Source organism: Lycorma delicatula, chromosome 7, assembly GCF_047948215.1.
Source record: "Lycorma delicatula isolate Av1 chromosome 7, ASM4794821v1, whole genome shotgun sequence".
Taxonomy (NCBI): Eukaryota; Metazoa; Arthropoda; class Insecta; order Hemiptera; family Fulgoridae; genus Lycorma; species Lycorma delicatula.
The window spans coordinates 125,472,852-125,491,241 of record NC_134461.1 but is presented as its reverse complement, the minus strand read 5'-3'; the positions used below and the strand labels follow the sequence as shown (position 1 = coordinate 125,491,241).

The 18,390-nt window shown below is 29.7% G+C and overlaps 2 protein-coding genes across 2 annotated transcripts in view; both read left to right on the top strand.

Moving 5' to 3' along the window:
• Positions 1 to 2,498, top strand: part of DNaseII (deoxyribonuclease II) — a 51,348-nt gene extending 48,850 nt beyond the window's left edge. The window contains exon 8 of the mRNA XM_075370672.1: positions 2,400 to 2,498. Coding sequence (XP_075226787.1) covers positions 2,400 to 2,404 — 5 coding nt within the window. The 3' untranslated portion in view covers positions 2,405 to 2,498. The remainder of the gene's footprint in view (positions 1 to 2,399) is intronic.
• A 3-nt stretch (positions 2,499 to 2,501) lies between these two features.
• LOC142328372 (uncharacterized) overlaps positions 2,502 to 18,390 on the top strand; it is a 77,638-nt gene continuing 61,749 nt past the window's right edge. The window contains exons 1-5 of the mRNA XM_075372079.1: positions 2,502 to 2,529; positions 5,067 to 5,284; positions 10,507 to 10,728; positions 14,625 to 14,785; positions 16,250 to 16,458. Of these exons, the coding sequence (XP_075228194.1) occupies positions 2,502 to 2,529; positions 5,067 to 5,284; positions 10,507 to 10,728; positions 14,625 to 14,785; positions 16,250 to 16,458 (838 nt within the window). The remainder of the gene's footprint in view (positions 2,530 to 5,066; positions 5,285 to 10,506; positions 10,729 to 14,624; positions 14,786 to 16,249; positions 16,459 to 18,390) is intronic.

The following is an 18,390-nucleotide window of genomic DNA, read 5'->3' as shown; positions in this document are numbered from 1 at the left end:
GCTTCATGCTTGACAATCAAACTAAGTTACATAAAAAGCAGTATGTCAACAGACACTACTGTGTATCTATATTGGTATTCGGAGAACTACAGAATTGTTTTTGAGAAGCAGCAGAATCAACCTGGTGTTAGTGTTTGGGGTTGGTATTTGATGTTGTGGAGTAACTGGGCCTTGGGTTTTTGATGGAATAGTAACTGGTAAGAGATATCTGAAAATATTGGCAACTTACGCCATTCTGGGGCTACAAACGACTTCAACTACTTTATTTTCAACATGATTGAGTCTCACCCTATTGTGCAACATCTCTGCGAAACTACGTTGTGTTATTTGGTGGGAAAGTTATTGGATGGTGAGGGATAATAGAAATGCCACCCAGATCTCTAGACCTTACACCATAGATTTTTTTCTTTTAGAGAATGTTTTCAACAAAACCACAAACAATTGAGGACTTGAAAGATCTATTCAAAACACTTTTGAAGAAATAGATTCCAATACACAACTGTGCAAACATGTATGCTTAAGTGTCCAGGGTCATCTGCAGAAATGTACCAGGATTGAAAACAATTTGAGAAACAGTATAATAAATAATCATGCAGCTTCAATAAAGTGTTTGTTACAAATTCAGTTTGTTTTTGTTTTGTATTTAAATAATAATGTTTGCAATAGGTAGTGAAGTTTGACCTACCAGTATAGCAGAAATGTGGATAATGAATTAAATATTAAGATAAAGCACAACATCCAAGAATTGCAGAATTTTGTTAAGTAAAATAAATACAAAGAATGGATAAATTAAGATAGGAATCAAAAGCAGACTGGCACAGACAAGTATGAGCTTTTATGAAAAAAGAAAGCCTCATTTTAACAGATATTTTTGTTTGAATGTAATTGAATATACCTATGCAAATTGAATATAATTTATATAAGCAGACAATGGACAACGTAAATAAGAACAGAAACCTTTGAAATATGTAATAAACAAAGATGTTGAAAATTAGGTGAGTTGATAAAGTTTGCAATAAAGAAAACTTAAAATGAATAGGAGAGGAAAGAAATTTTTGGCAGAATCTAATTGAGAACTAGGTTGATTTGGCAGAAAATTAAAACATCTAAGTTTAGTTAATTTGTAAACAAAAAAGGGTCTATAGTGGGTAAAAGCTGTAGAAGAAGACAAAGGTAAAAGTTACAAGGTTAACTTATCTTGTACACAGGAATAGAGAATTGAAATTGTTTAGGTTATTGAAAGTGCTCTCCAAAATATGAATTTACTGGATGAAAGGCTGAACTGTACCTGCAACTTATGCCACAGAAATCAACAGAGTGGTGAGATTGTATTAACATCTTTGATTGTCTTTGATTTCTTCCAGAACAATTCCTTCCAAACCCTTCTATTTTTCTTTGGATACTGATCTTTCTTTTTAAGTAAGTTATTTTCCACAGAAATCTGATTTATTTATAACTTATTTTGTCAATTTTTTAAAGTTAATTTTCAATATTATTTTCATTTTTCCTGTGTATCTCATTTTTTCTTATGTTTTAACTCATTTAGTCTTACATTTTGACAACTAAGTTATGGTTATCCTTGATTATTTTAGGATATCTGAACTCTGTACCATGCACCAGGCTGAATTCAGGAAAAATATGATAACAATAACCAGAAATTGACCAGATTTTCTGAGACAATGGGAGAGTGTTTTAGGCTCCAATGTCCTTATAATATTTTCATTATGTTAAGTGATTAAATTTTGAATGCTTGATTAGTGGTGGCCCTTTTGGTCAGGATTTGCTGAAAGTTTGTGTGGTTTTAGTGAAAACCCCACTTACAGCAGTGATTTTTAGTGAATTGTCTGAAGACAGGCTACTGCACCAAAGTAGAATTGTCTGTGCCTGAAATCTATGGAGGACCCATACCTATGCAATCCAACATATTTTCATCTCTTGGCCTTGTCCATTTTTACCTTCTTATCTCATTTTTAAACTTGTTTTAATATTTAGATAACAAATTCTTAATGCAGTAACACTTTCTTTTACCTAACCCTTATTCAATTAATTCATTAAATAAATAATGCTCATTAATTAAATTAGTAGATATTTGAGGGGAACTGTTAACTGTGATATGGACAATGTTAACACCATGTTCAAGATCTGTCTACAAAACAATATCATGCAGCAGTTTTGTCAAATATTATTTCCAGTATGTAACTCTACTACTTCACTTGTTATAAAGTAACTTGACTGTGGAGTTTCTTTGACAATTTTTCTTCATTTAATTGGTTAATCATGGTGTAACTATATTTAAGTATTAGTTTTGTTTAGTTAATTCAGTTGAACAAATTTTGTTTTGTGTTAATTTTTTCTAGTTTTTTTAATGAACAATTTTTATAAAATTATTATTATTACAGTATGATTTTACTTCATCATCTGATCTTGAATATGAGACACAAATTAGCAGCAACATTTTGCAAGAAAGTAAGAGTATTACATCTAAAGATGAAGATATCTGGATGGTTAAAGCTTTGGATCCTGATTTTAGTGAGTAACTTACTATTATTACGTTAATTTATCACTCTAACATTTTATTTGAATAATCCGTAAGTAAATATAAAAAGATTTTTCTCACTAGTAGATTAGACTTTTCATAACTTCGGCTTTAATTTATACCTAACAATCAAGATTGTAAGATGCAACTGCACTACAGGTAAATTAAAAAATTATTTTGAAGAAAAGCTGATAGACATTCTAAAAATTTCATAAAATAAATTTTGCTAATAGGTACCTATATAAAAGGGGTTAGAAAAAGACCTGTAATCTTGACAGCTGTAAATTTATGTTCCAAATTATTTTAACTGCCCTAGTATATCTTCTATAGTAGAGATGTTAATGCAAATTACTCGTTTTACTCTGATCAATAACATGTTCATCAATGAAATTTGGTAGCTACAGCAGTACTGTATTTTAATCCTTTTGATTAAAATACCAGAGCAGCAACAGGTTATCTATAATGTCTTCATTATTACCTTTATTTTTTAAGAATAATTTATCTATTTTATGACTGCTTTTGTACATTAACTTAACTAATGTTTATATTTCTGCAATTTGTGTGTTATATACATTTTATTTATTACAATTCACATAATATTTTACTTTATTTTGCTCATGTTATGTTTACTCTTAAATTAAAATAATTTTGTATGTTGTAATTGAGCCATCTTAAGAACTGTTGTGTATAATTGAAATAACAAATAGCTCTGCAGTTATAGTATCAATTCCACCTTCATAAACAAAAATGAACATAAATACATAAATAAATGGATGGTCTACATCAGATACAGAATCTAAGAAAATAAATTTATTTTATTTTATATATTTTTTTTATGTACCCTACCCTTTGTAAAACTGTTAAAACTTCATATTTTTTTAAATAAATATTTGGACGTTATAGAAGAAGCTGAAACATAGCTACATTTGACAGTATTTGTAGGGAGGCCAGACCAATGGCCTTATTACACTACAGATCTTTAATAATGATCTTTGTACTAATAAATTTTATTTTTCATTTTTGTTATTAATCATTGGTATTGCTTGCTATTGCTATTGGTGTGGATTTTGACGGATGAAAATCCACAATTATTACTACTGATAAAATTTGGTACTCTTATTTATTTAGGCTGCAAAATTTCTTAAATAAATTCAACTATTTATAATATTTGTGTGACTATTTTTTTTCTCTTTGTATTATTTAAATATTATTACTATTGTATTGTCTTGTCTTAGTGAAAATATGATAATGTATAATATTTTTGTCTGTCTTGTTATGGTTAAAAGTATTTCATGTTAAACTTTATATCAGTAACTAATATCTGTTTTAGAAAAATACTTGATGATTTCATCTGAGTATTGGCTGTAAACTAGTACGACTTGTAGAAGCAATAAATATTGTTACAAGATCAGAGATATGAAATATGATTTTATTAACTTTTATTTTTGTTTGGTGGGAGGAATTGAAAGAAGAATATGTAATTGTAGATTACAATTAACCTACCATACAAATTTATTTTATAAGTTAAACATTAACTAATAGCAAATAGTACAAATTAAGATATTTACGCAGACTTGTTTGCAGAGAGTTTTTTTAAATACTTATATAAAAATAATATTTATATTACAAATCATAAATATTGATATGAATATGTTCACAAAAGTTTAATTTTACGTTAATAGATTGCAACAGTTATTAACTTACTCAAATATTAATTTTATTCTTAATGTGACATTATTTTTAAAATTGAGTATTTTGTAAAGGTCTGCAGACAAAACCTGATGGTCACCATTGAGTAGTTCCATATTCTCCTCTTACTTTTTCTGGAAGTGTTAGACATGAGATTTGATGTAAAATGAATAGCCTTATGACATTAATCATTTGAAGTTTATATTGGAAGAGGTATGATTGCTGCTACCACGTAATCCAATGGTGAATTTCAGTTGCAGAATGTTCTACGTGGGTTTTTTTCCTGCAACACTGTATCAATGATCTAGGGGGTTCAGGAATATACGGAGTTAAACCTAGATTATCTTAGGTTAATCTCATTTGTTACTTCATGGTTGTAGTTGTAATTGTGCTACTTGAATAATACAGTTGTCTTTAGTGTTATACTACAGTTGGGTATGCAGTGTAAACGGCTACTAAAATTTCATTATTATTTACTCAGTTAGTCCTAATGACTCTCTTTTAAGTGGATGTTTTATTCATATTTTGATTTTTGAAAGGGGTATGTGTTGTCACATTTTTAAATGTTATTACTAAATCCCTGGAAAGATCATAAAGTGCATCCTTTCGACCTTATGGTTTCATAACATAAGGAACATCTTGGTTAGTATCATTCTGAAAATTGAAGAGTGTGAATTAAAGACACTGTGCTGGTAGCCAAAATCTTATTCAATAAACCAATTGTAGATCGATGAATTTAAATGAAGCTGGTTTAATTATTTAAATTAACAATTTTTTGTGGTTAATGAACATTAATGATAGTAGTCAATATCACTTATATTATCTGGTAGAAATTTTTCAGTGCCAAATTTTACAAGAAGTCATTTTATTGAAAAATTGGAGGAAAAAAAAAAAGAAGAGTATCTAAATCAATCAAAAGAGGCTGAACAAAGTTTCAAGTCAATCATAGAAGAAAATAATAAGTCATTGGCACTGCTCATTAAAATTGCTCAGAGTGAGCTGAAAGTTAATTATGATGCTATTGTTGAATTGGAAGCATCAATTCATCCACAGTTTGTTGTAAGTACATGTATGGAACCAGTTCTAAAATTTAGCGTTTTCTGTCTGTAGTTTAAAGTTATAAATTATATTGATCTTTCAACTTTTTTATGATTTTGGAGATCATAATATTACTACTATTCTACAAAATATTATGTATAAGGGATTGTAACAAGACTGTGAGCCTTTTATTATAGCACAATAATTAAATATTACATTAGGATTAATTTAGATTTAAGTTACATTAGCATGTTTTTAATAGTTGCAGTAAAACAGGAACACTTTTGCCATACAGCATAGTTATTATCTTAACCATTCATTTTTACCTTCTTTGCAGAAGGAGACACAAATGTATTTATAGGACTTGAAAATTTGACATTAAAAAAATTTTTTTCTTTAATTATGGATAAAACCATTACGTTGTACTTTTCAGATAAATACAAGGACTGTTCAAGAAATACGTAGACTGTTTGAATTACTTTGGTCCAGTTGGTTCCAGTTAAATCCACTTGGTATTGCCATGTTTATACAGATAAGCTGATTACAACGCAGTTTTTTGATTGCAAATATCATCATTATTGGTTGCTTAGCTATGCGGTTATTTGTAGTGTCTTTTTCGTTTGGCGGATTTTAGAATGAGAGACTTGAACGAGCAAAGAGTTGCTGTGAAATTTTGTGTTAAACTTGTAAAATCTGCGAGTGAAACTTTTGATATGCTCAAGACGGCTTATGGCGATGTTGCTATGAAGCGTGCGACATTTTTTAAGTGGCATGGATGTTTTAAAGATGGTTGTCAGTTGTTTGAAGATGATGAGCGTCCTGGATGTCCTTCCACGTCAACTGATGACTCACACTTAGACAAAATCAACACCCTGGTTTGGGCAAATCAACGTCTGACCATCAGAGAGTTTACTGAAGAGTGTGGGATATCAGTTGGATTATGTTTTGAAATTTTGACCAAAAAATTGAAGATGCACCACTGGTTTTTTCATCACAACAATGCTCCAGCCCATTCAGCCCTCAGAACTCGTTTTTGGCCAAACACTCATCACTGTTCTTCCCCACCCACCCTACTCACCTGACCTCGCTCCTTGTGACTTCTTCTTGTTCCCCAAACTCAAAAGACCTTTGAAAGGAAGAAGATTTGAGGCAATTGCCGAGATTGAGGCAAATGCGATGAAGGAACTGAAGAACATCACAAAAGAAGCGTTCCAGGACTGTTTCCAAAAGCGGAAACATCGTTGGAAGTGTGTGTGCATTGGGAAGGAGAGTACTTTGAAGAGGCTCAAGACAAGTAACTTCTAAATAAAGTAAATCTTGTTTTATGATGTTAGTCTACGTATTTTTTAAACAGACCTCGTATACCATTTCTGATCATTTGAATATAATTACTATTAATGATAACGATAGTATTTCGGTTGTCAATAAAGCAACTTTTTTAAAAAAGACAAAATCCTTTTGGAATAATCAAATCGATTTTATTTGCATCGTTATTAAACATTTATTACTCTTGCATATGTTTCTGTCTGAAGTATTATGACTTCTTTTAGATCTGAGGGAGACCCAAGAGTTTTCAAAGTATAAAAATGGGCTGTATATCAATATTTGGTCCCATAAATATGAATCATTAGACCAATATTTAGAAAATTAAAAATGTTAACTTACATTTATGAATATGTAATCTATGCTAAAAATAATAGTCATTTATTCTTAAAATATTCTGTTTTCTGTGATCCTGTGTTTTTAAAAAGTTCCCATACCTTTCCTATATCAATAATATCAGATTCAATGGGATTTTCAATTTTTAAATACAGGTTCCAACTTGCTTATTGGTGCTTAAACGTTTATTGGATTAACTATTTACTTCAGTAAATAAGAAACAAAGTACTCAGAATGAGTACTGTGATGCTCTGTGTCTGATGTTGAAAGTCAGGCCAAAGTTGGGAGAGATATCGCGAAGTGAGAACAAGAGGGTTCTATCTGCATAATTTTATTTTATTATTTAACTGGCTTGTTGTAAAGATTTACATGTATTTTTAACTATTTTGATTTATTATACAACTCTTTAGGAAATATTGTAAAGGATATTTAATTTTATCTGCAAAGGTTGACAATAAGTGAGAATCAGATGGTCTATGTGCATAGTCAGTAGTTGATTCACGTTGTTGTTAGCAGAACAGTATTGAGTTCATATTTGAGTAGAACGGGATGTGGCACGAGTAAATTGTATTATGTGAGTAAAAAATTAACTCAATCGTGGTTAGTGATCTTTTTGAATCTAGTTTTTCAGATTATAATAGTAGTGGTGAAGAATGTGTTCTGTCTCCCAAAAAATGGAAGTTAAATGTGGGAAAGGTAGCATTAAACAGGCAATTGTTTGAAGAAGAAAGTTCAAGTTCTGTTCAAGTTGAAGATGTTACTACTACTTCACTATTTTCTGATGTGGTAAGTCTCAATTCTTCAACTAATAGCATCGATCATAATCAAGCAACCACATCAAAGTTGTTAGTTTGGTTCCGTACAATGAATCTGAATCTGAAAATAACAATGCATCCTGAACAACAGCCATGAAGGAGAAGAGAAAACCTAGAAAAAGACAAAAACTACCCAAAAATTGAAGAAAAATATTATAAAAGAAAGTTGACAAAGCGTATAGAAGTACTAAGTACTTTTTTTTAGGCAAAATTATACTAGGAAAAAATTAAAACATGGAAATTGTGGGTGTAAATTCATTTGTTTTGACAAGATCAGGAAAGATGATAAGGAGTGTCTAATGGTGAGTTTTTACATGATCTCTGAAAAAAAAATTATATTCTAAAAAATATGACATCTTATATAATAGAGTAAAATCTAAAGAAAACCTCCCCAAAAAATTTAATTTTCCTATTTTTAATCTGAAGAAAAAATTAAAGTTTGTGAGATATTTTTTTAGAAACTTTGTAAAAACCATTTATTATAATTCCTAAAAGTGATAAAAGGGGTATGAAGACAAGATACAGAATATCTGGTAAAACAAAGAATTTTGTAAGACAACACTTTGAATCCTTTGTTAAACTTGAATCTTATTATTGTAGAGCAAAAAGAAAAAAAATAGCGACCTGACATGCTACGACGCGGGATCTTCTCCCCTCAGGGGGGAATTGAGATGCCCTTTTTCGTGCTCATCTATCATCTGTTTTTTTTAAAAGAAGGAGACAAATGTGTATAATATAACTGCACATTGTTCTAGAGATAAATGGTTTCTGTGCCAACTGGCATGAAGATTAGGTGGGCTTTCAGGAAATGACATTGCAACTGTAGTTGTCAAAATATCGTTGACCATATGCTCAGCACACTCTGAAGTTGTGGATTATATTTTATGGAGCGACAGCTGTGTTCCTTAAAACAGAAACTCCAATTATTTCTTATGGCTTGGTGATATTTTTGTCATGTAACAGTCATATGAAAACTATAATTGTGAAGTTTTTGACACCAGGACATCCCTGTATTCTGGAAGACTATAATATTCTCTAACATTGAGAAAGCCTTAAAGTTATCCGAAGTTCGGTTGCCAGTATCTTTGCCTGGAATGATTTGCAGTGCGAATTGAAAATCTCCTTGCACAGTAATTGAATTGGAGCCTACAGATTTTTACAATTTATTGAAAAATTTGAACTACAAAGGTACATTCAGGTTTGTCAGCTGAAAATTTTGAGTAACGATCTCTTATTGAATGGCTTTAAAGTAAGTCAAAGAGCAGAAGGCTGGATGAATGTTGATTTATTTAAGAAAATCAACGACCAGGAACATAACAGCTGAAAAACATCTCAAGATAAACTCTTCAACTATCCGAACTCAAATTCACTAACTTGTTAACAGTGTAGAACTAGAGTTGTTGAAGAAAATAAAAAAATGCCATTGGCAAAGTTCAAGTCATTAAAATCAGTGAAATGGATGTCATTCTGATAAAATGATAGTCGCTGATAAAATTGATGTAATGTGGATTATTACAAACAAATTTTATGTAATAATCTTCTGTAACAAACATTTTCACAATCTATCTGATTATAATTTTTGATTAATATCAATATGAAAAGTTGTTTATTATTCTAAAAGTAAAATAAACATTTTCTCAAAGCAAAAGGTTTGTATTTTCATTATACCCAATTTCAAAAATACTTCAGAAACTCTAACTTTTCCTGGGATAATGTATTAAAGTGCTCTCCCATAAATTTTTTAAAACTGCAGTAGGAACCGTCTGTTTTTCACTTTGCGATATATATATATATATATTTGTTTTTTTTTTGCAATGGATATTCAAGATATGAAACATAAACTATTTACAATAATTTTAAATATCCACATCTTCAATCTAATAGAAAGAAATTTTAAATAAATTGCACAATTTCAAATAAATTGCACAAAAAATCAATTATTACTCCTTCCCCTTTTTTTAATTTTATCAAAATTTTTCATTATGGAACCATATATAGAAATTTTCTTGGCTATTTTCGAAGGATTTATGTTGAGCCAGTCCAGAGATATTAACATTATGATGTACATATTATGTACATTTACTGGAAATTCCTATAAATCTTTTTATGTGCTACTTGCAATAAGGGCTTTTATGAAATTTCAACATTTGCAGAATACCTTGATGCCCAAAATTTAGGTCAGATTGCTAAACTTTCCCTTTACAGCTATGCTGGTGCAAAAGCAATAGAGCTGAGGCCAAGAAAGTAAAAAGAATGTACTTTATAACATAATTTATAAGTTTGTTTTTTTGGTTTCTGTTTGATAACTTTATTAAGATCTTTTGAGTTTATGGTTACATAAAATGAAATCTGTGTCATAGCTATGAATTAAATTATCTCTCTGTTCATGACTTAAATTACCTTGTCTGGTGTATTATTTAGTTGCAGATTTTTTATAGGGTTTTTTGTTTTTAATTTCTATACTAGTGTTATATGAAGTTTCAAACCATCCACAGTAAGATTATTAGTTATTAACAATATGTTATTCTCATTTTACTTTAGATAAACTGGAGATTAAAAAAAATTTCCAATTAAAAAAAAAACCTTTTGTTTGCTTCTTAACTTTTAAGTATTTATGTATAGTAAATAAATAAAATCATGATATATACATGATAAAAACAAATATTTTATATTTAAAGAACTGGGAAATTTTATTAATTTAATTTTACTTTTGTGTTTAAGGACAATATTTCGTTTTAATTAAAAGCAGAATTATTTTTACTTTGTCAGATTGAATCTAGAGCTACATTTAGTCGGGCTTTTATGAAACTGGATAATTTAAAACAAGAACGTGAAATTTTAATTGAGGAGTTCGAGAAAGATGGAAAAGCAGAACTACAGAAGCAGCTACAAAGTGTGAAGACAATTATTGTTAATAATTATCTTAAATCTGGGAAAATAGGTCTGCTGCCAGTTCAAAGACTGCAGATGGAGCTTGAGAACAACATTATGGTTTGTTAATTTTTTTTTTGTTTTTTCTTTTCATAATGAAATAATTTTCTTCTTTTCAAACATGATTGAAGCTTTTTGTAGTGGTTAATTAATTCAAAATAAAGTATAAGTTTTGCAAAACATTTTCCTGCGCCCATTCAATAGCTAGAATGTAAGCAATACGTAAAACTGTACTTCAACTTTGACCTAACTGAAGAAAAGAAAGCAATCTTTGATCTCTATTGACATGCAGGGTATAACTGCTTCCATAACATGGATACTAAATTCATTCTATAACTAAGAATAATTGAATCATTTCTGTAGAAAGTTAAAATAAAATATTTATTAATGTTAAGAACCACTCCATAAAGATATCTATCTAAATTGGTTTTAAGTCTTCTGGCACCCTGACATGTAGTTACAGATCTGAACAGTTTTAAATCATCAGCATATGAGTATAATGAGTAATATCATTTATATTAAATATTTAAAATGCAGAACTTCCTGCTCAAAAATTAGAACTTTAAAGCTGTAAAATAATTAGAGCACGAGTCCTGTTAACTATGCTTGTAGTAAACACAAAAAAAAAACATTAAAATTTGATAATCTATTAAACTGTTTGGAGAGGGATATCAGTATAAATTATAACAACTGTATTGAAACAATTAATACAACCTGTTTAGCAGTTTTTAATAGATTTAATAATTTTAAAAAAAAATAATAAATTAGGTTTATTTAATATAGCAGACCATTTAATAAACAATATACATTTTATTTCTGATATTAACAAAAATTTAGAAATATTAGAAATTAATAAAGATGACATAAAATTAAATATATTAGTAAAATATTTCAAATATAAAGACAAACAGAAGATAAATTTGATAAACCATGAAGACAGTGTTCGATAAGCTTCACTTGTATAAATTATATGCAATTCTTATTATTTTAATTTTCAAATTTTTATTATGCAATAATGAAATTATAGTCTTACAGTCTGAGAATATGGAATCCTACAAAAGTACTTTAATGAAAAATTAAGGTAAGATATGTGTTATCTCAATAAATATGTTTTACAACGCATCACTAAAATAAGTGTGTTCCATGATAAGCAGGGTGAATTTAAATATTTCTTTTTCCAGAACAAGGACAAGCTTCGGAACGTATGCTCCATCCTGATGAATGGTGTCTTTAGACTCCTCAAGATTAATTAGAAAGCAGTCCTTCTTCATGTTGGAAATAATATCCCATCAATCCCTTTAGCTCATGCTTGTGCTTGATATGATTCAATTTGAAAAACATTTGTGGAAACCAAAAAATGGTAGCACTGTTACTTGGTTTATAATTTGGATATATTAAATTTTGTTTGAATGGGACAGCATGATGGATAGGAATTATGTTAAAAAAAAAAAATTCAAAAAGAGAAACACTGACTGTAGGAGGGAAGAATATTTACCTCCTGTCTCTACACTTTAAACTAGGTTTAATGGCTCTACATGTTAAGTTACATTAAAGCAGTTGTGATGGGACTGGATTTCATTTTTCAATAAATTAATAATATAAGTGGTGATGCTAAGATAAAGAAAGATATATTTTTGGACTGTGGACTACATTGAATCGTGGATGGAGCTGTGTGCTACGAGTCTTTCACGCTAAATAAAGAATCCTTTTTTTACTGTCAAATATAATAACCTCCCTTTCTTTTTTTAATAAAATTAATAAATAATAAGTAATTAAAAATACAAATAAAAAATATAAATAAAAATCTACAGTTTGAAATTAAATTAATCAGAAATATGTAGAAATTTGTAAATTAATTGAAAACTGAATGCTTCTAGTGGAAGAAATTCGTGGAGGGAGTCGTGTGCAGCCGCCTGGCCCACCACCATTGGTCTGCTCTGTAGCAATAGCAGCTAAAATAAAAATATGAGCAGATACGACAAACAAACAAACCCACCCATCGTCATTTTTTATTGAGTCTCTTGGGTTATTTCAGTTTTTACTTAAAACTAATCGGCTAGTGACTTCTTCTTTTATCCTTTACTTCGTAAATCGATTGTTAACCTTTCGTACAAAAGAATTTAAGAATTTAAAGTTGTTTAGCGATCATTTTATGGAAGCTGTCGCTTTATGTGACATTTTGTTTTCCCTTTGTTACAGTGCGCATTGTATTTCAGCCGCCCCTCATATTAAATTATGTTTAGAACTAAGTAAAAATTAATTATACACTGTTGTTACCTTATTTTAACAAGATTTAAAAGTAATCTTTCATTACTATTCCTGTTTTGTGCTTATCTTGTTATTTATACAAAGTAGTTCAAAAGTCACCAGAACACTTACAACTTTTATGATTATAAAATAACCATTAATATATAAATATCCATTAATATTAAAATAATGGAAAAAAATTATTTAGTTTTGAAGATGTCATCCTCTTAAATATCCAAAATAAATGCAACCTTTCTAAAGTGTGTGCCATCACCTTTGGTAATGTTTCTTAGCTTATTCCTTCAATATCAAAACAGGTGTTACACTATGATTGTTGAAAAAGCCGACAATTGTTAATAGTATTCTCTAATTTTTAAATAGCCCCACAGAAAGAAGTGTGAAAGCGTTGAGTCAGGTGAGTATGATAGCCAATTGATTTCAGAGTTTCATGAAATTATCCATAATAAAAAACTTGCTGTAAGAGTTCCATTGTGGAGTGAGCAATAGGGGCAGAAGCACAATTTTGCTGCCACCACACCTCTAGTGTGTCCTTAATTGTGATAAGCACAAAATTGTCCAGCATGATAGTTACTATGTTTACCTGCCTCATCTTCAAGAAGTATAGCCCAAGAATTATTTCTGCATTTTCACCACACCAAAGCTTTACTTTTCAGGGCATAATTCACAATGGTGGGCCTTTCTTAAGTTTTTTATCCTCCAAATTTGGATATTCTGTTTTTTAACAAATCTCTTTCTGATGAAAGTGGGCTCGTCCACCCATAATGAAGTTGAGAGTGAAATCAGTTTCTTGCTTTGCTAATTCTTGGATATGGACAACATTCATTAATCATGCCCTTTAATCTGCTGATTTTTGTTACTGCATTAATTGTACCTTTTATGGGTATACCTGTATATCTGCTATTCTGTGCAAGAAGTCGCTTGATAGTGTCTTTATACAGCAGGTTTCTGATGCGAATCATGCCTTTGGGTTGATGTTGAAAGCTCTTCAATGCTTCATTGTGCATGTTGAATAAATGTTACCCAGTGACCTCATGGAACATGACCTCCCAGCACATGGTAAATCCACTCACAGACCCTTACATTTCAAATAGCTAGAATAAGTTAAGTATTACTTGTTAGGTTGTTTTTACCTACTCATCGGGTTGGTCTAGTGGTTAACGCGTCTTCCCAAATCAGCTGATTTGGAAGTAGAGAGTTCAAGCATTCAAGTTCGAGTAAAGTCAGTTATTTTTACATGGATTTGAATACTAGATCGTGGATATCGGTGCTCTTTGGTGGTTGAGTTTCAATTAACCACACATCTCAGGAATGGTTGAACTGTACAAGACTACACTTCATTTACACTCATACATATCATCCTCATTCATCCTCTGAAGTATTACCTGAAAGGTAATTACCAAAGGCTAAACAGAAAAAAGAAAAAGGTTGTTTTTACCTGACTGGAAAGAGTGCAAGTTCTCTGCAGTAGCACAATGGATCATTGATTTTGTAGATAAAATTTGATTATTTCACGAGTTGTACAGTCATAAATTTTTCCATAATTAATTTTACCATAATTTAATTTTAGTGAAAGAAAATAAATTTGAAATTAATTGTAAAAATATACTCAAATTTTAAGTGGTCTAATCACTTTTGGACCCCCAGTCAGTAGAACGTCAAACATTTTCATTTTTTTGTAATGATTACAGGAAATTCATAAAATTGCAATGAGTAATTATCGAACATATGTATATCTGAAACTTCATTTTAAGTTAATAGGTGAAGAAATAATTGCTGCTACCAGAAATAAATTACATTTGAAGTTAAATCTATTCATAAATTGCCCTAAGAAAATCATACCTTCAAAGAGGTTAGTATTATATTTAGTTCTTTGTATTCTTAACTATTTTATTTTAATATCTGGCTGGTATGTTAGTACATTGAGTGCACTTGTACTTTATATTAGTATGACCACTTACATAATTGCTCATTACTCTTATTTCTTTTTTAGGAATTATATTTTGTATGATTTTTCTGTTCAACTTTTGTTTGCATTTATTGTCAGAGTTTCATACCATTAAAAAAATTTCATTTTTATTTATATAGCGTTAGTGGATTTATTTAATGTAAACTAATATAATTTCTTTATATATATATAAACAGCTTCATATAATTTGTTTATTCTTCAGTTCTGTCTCTAATTTTATTGTCTTCCTCTTGAGTTTTTTTATATAATGCTTTACATTACAGAACATTAGAGATGATACCAAACAGATCATGCATTGTCTGATCTGCAGTAGTAATGAAATCAATAGTAGAGAAATTAGTTGTGAACTTATGTACTAGAAAAATTTCAGCATGATGATTGTAAAAATTTCAGAAAAAACAGTTGTGCCTTGGACTGCCCTATATAATTCTTACAAGCATAATACAGAAAATACTGATTTTGAGAATGATGAATTACAGACTGGTATGGAATCATTAGAAAAACCCTAGAATAGTGCAGTGTCATCTAATCACAATAAAAGCATTTGTGGAGAATGTTTTCGTTAGGTGGTGGTGGTAGTTATTCCTTATTGCTTTCTTCTTCATTTGGAGCAGAGACATGAGTGGGTGAAGTGGTGTACCAAACACTTGAAGTAGGATGGATGTAAATGGCAATGTGCAATGGGTTTCATTGCAAGACTCTTATACAATCTAATCAAAATTATTTATATTCTTACTGGTACAGCATTTTCTAAATCATTCAAAGTAGAGAATTGTGCATCACAAGGCAGTGTCCTAAGTGTAATCCTATTTACAGCAGTTTTGGAACATTATTTCTCATGTGAACCTTGATTTAGTGATTTACTGTTCTCAGATATAATTATTTTGGTTAGGATAGATTCAAAGATCTATCTTGCTACAATAGTGCAAGTTTATATGTCTGCTACTTCAGCTGAAAATGATGAGGTTGAAGATGTAAGTAAAATAAATAAATGATCTAATCATATGTGTAAACAAATAATTTAATGCTAACAGAAGGCTGAAAAGGCAAGTAGTTGAAGAGAAGATAGAGTTGAAGAGCACGGCTAAGTCAAAGAGTGAGTTTTACAACTTTGCCTAAATATAAATGTAGTGATACAAGCAATCTTTTTAAAAATCATACATGTAAAAGATTTGTGAAGGCCAAAAAGAAAAAGTTGTTCTTCATACAAGAATTTATCAATTACTTTATAATTGTATAGTGTTTGATTTCACTTTGATCCTGTCCACTGTTGTCTTAATGTGCCATAATGAAGTGAGGTGTGTTGTTTTCATTTTTTATTTTTATCTGAAATGATTATTGTTTCAGTTTGACATCCCCAAAGAAATTATTCAATATAATGGATGAAGTGTACAAAGAAGCACATATAGAACCGAAAAAAATTCATCGTTCTCTATTAGAAAGTGTTCAGCATTTAGCATTCATGTTTCCAGTAGCTAGATATAGCGATACAGGTGCTACAAATACAAATCTAGACATGTATCCACCAAATGTTAAAACAGTTCTTATTAACATGGGTAAATTTTAATTGATTTTTTAAATTTTTACTTTACTTAATTTTACTGTTTAACTTCTCTTATTTAGTATGATTTAATTCTGTTAAAGCCAACTTAGTTAGCTGTTGTTTTATTACCATAATATTATTTGTTCTACTGGAATAATCAATTACCCCTTGTTTTACAAACTGGTCATAGAAACCAATAGCTGTTGCTTTACAGCAGTTATGAAGTTATGTTATCTCACAAACTCCATTTTATAGAAGACCCTATCAAATCAGAAACTATTCTGTGATGTGCGTACATTACAAACAAATTAGGCTGTGTTAATATATGTAATTTAAATTTAAGCAGCTCAGAACCTGTGTATTATGCAGCATTGCATTTGAGATTTAAATTAGGAACTAACAGATATATTCTAGGAAACAATAAGAGGATGCTATCAAATATCTTGTTGTTTCTTAAAGCTGTATATCTGTATTCGATTATTTAATAATTGTAATGTTTTTTTAATATTTTATATTGTTTATCTTTTTCTTAGTTTTCCTGTGTTATGTGCAGATTGTTTGTTAATTTTATTTTGTTTATGATTAGTGTATGCTGTTATAGAATTGATTTTTTTTGATTCTACAATAAGCAAACTATGAACCTGTTCTTAGCTACTTAAATGTTCTTAAGGATCTGTAGAGCTGGTAGTTAATAATTTAGTTCAACGAGGTAGAGGTAGCTGCCTGCAGTTCTGAGGACTTGTTTCCTGAAGTGAAGATGTTCACAAAGGGTTGCATTAAGCGCTTTTGGCTATTCTATCATCTTCAGGAAGAATTTATAATTTACAATTAAAATATATAAAGAATATAAAATTCACGCAATAAAATTAAATACATAACGGTTGATCATCATTTTATAAGTTAAAGTGTAACATTACAAAATGACAATAAATTGTTATGTATTTAATTTTATTATGTGAATTATTTTACCAAACAGTGCCATGTTTGAAAAACTTAAAATAGGTTTTAATATAAATGGATATAGATCAGTTCTGGAAGCAGGATTGTGAGAAGATTGTATGTCCCACATCATAAGTCCTGGGTAATGAATTGAGAACTTTAACATAGATATTGTTATATATAATACTTATTATAACATGGATACAGGAAGTATAATGGCCTAAAGAAGGGGTACAAACAGGGAAAACTAAACTGCTGCATGTAGTGGTTAAAAGAATTGAGGACACCTTTTTCGTATTCCATCAATCATGCCAATTTTGAAGCACTAAATGAAGTAATGTGCCACATTCGATTAAAGGGGAAATTTAAAAACATTTGTTATAAGTTATCACATAAGTTATTCTGACTAAAGAAAGTGAGGAAGATAGAAAGAATGAATGTTACAGTTTTTTGGAACTGCTAAAAATTGACTTTCATAAAATGGATATAATTTGAAAAATGGTAAAGAAGTAACTGGTAACAGAAGCAGAAATGGGGTTAGATCATTATTTAATTTTAGTCGAACTATGACAAAGAATGACTGTTACAGTAATGGAAGAAGTAATTAAAGAACTAATTTTCTTGAAAATTAAAAATTAAAAAATTCTTGAAAATTAAAGTTGAAAGAAGGATGTAGCAATTCCAGATAAAGATTGAAAACTGATTTAATGTGTTAGATAATTCATGGATACGAAAAATGAAGAAAAGGAAGGTGTTAATGAAAAACAAAAAAAGGAATTGTAGTTAAAGTTGGGGGAAAATGCTGAAAGAAAGAAAATAAAAAATAGAAAAAAGTTTACAGAGGTTCGCAAAGAGATCCAAAACAAAAATTCCATTTATTGTAATTTTGGATTACATATTGTAATAGAAGAATCAACATAAGAGGTAATATATACTCTGACAACAAAACAAAAATTCTTAAAAGAACCAAGTTCTAAAGTAAAAGAAAAAATAACAGAAATGATGC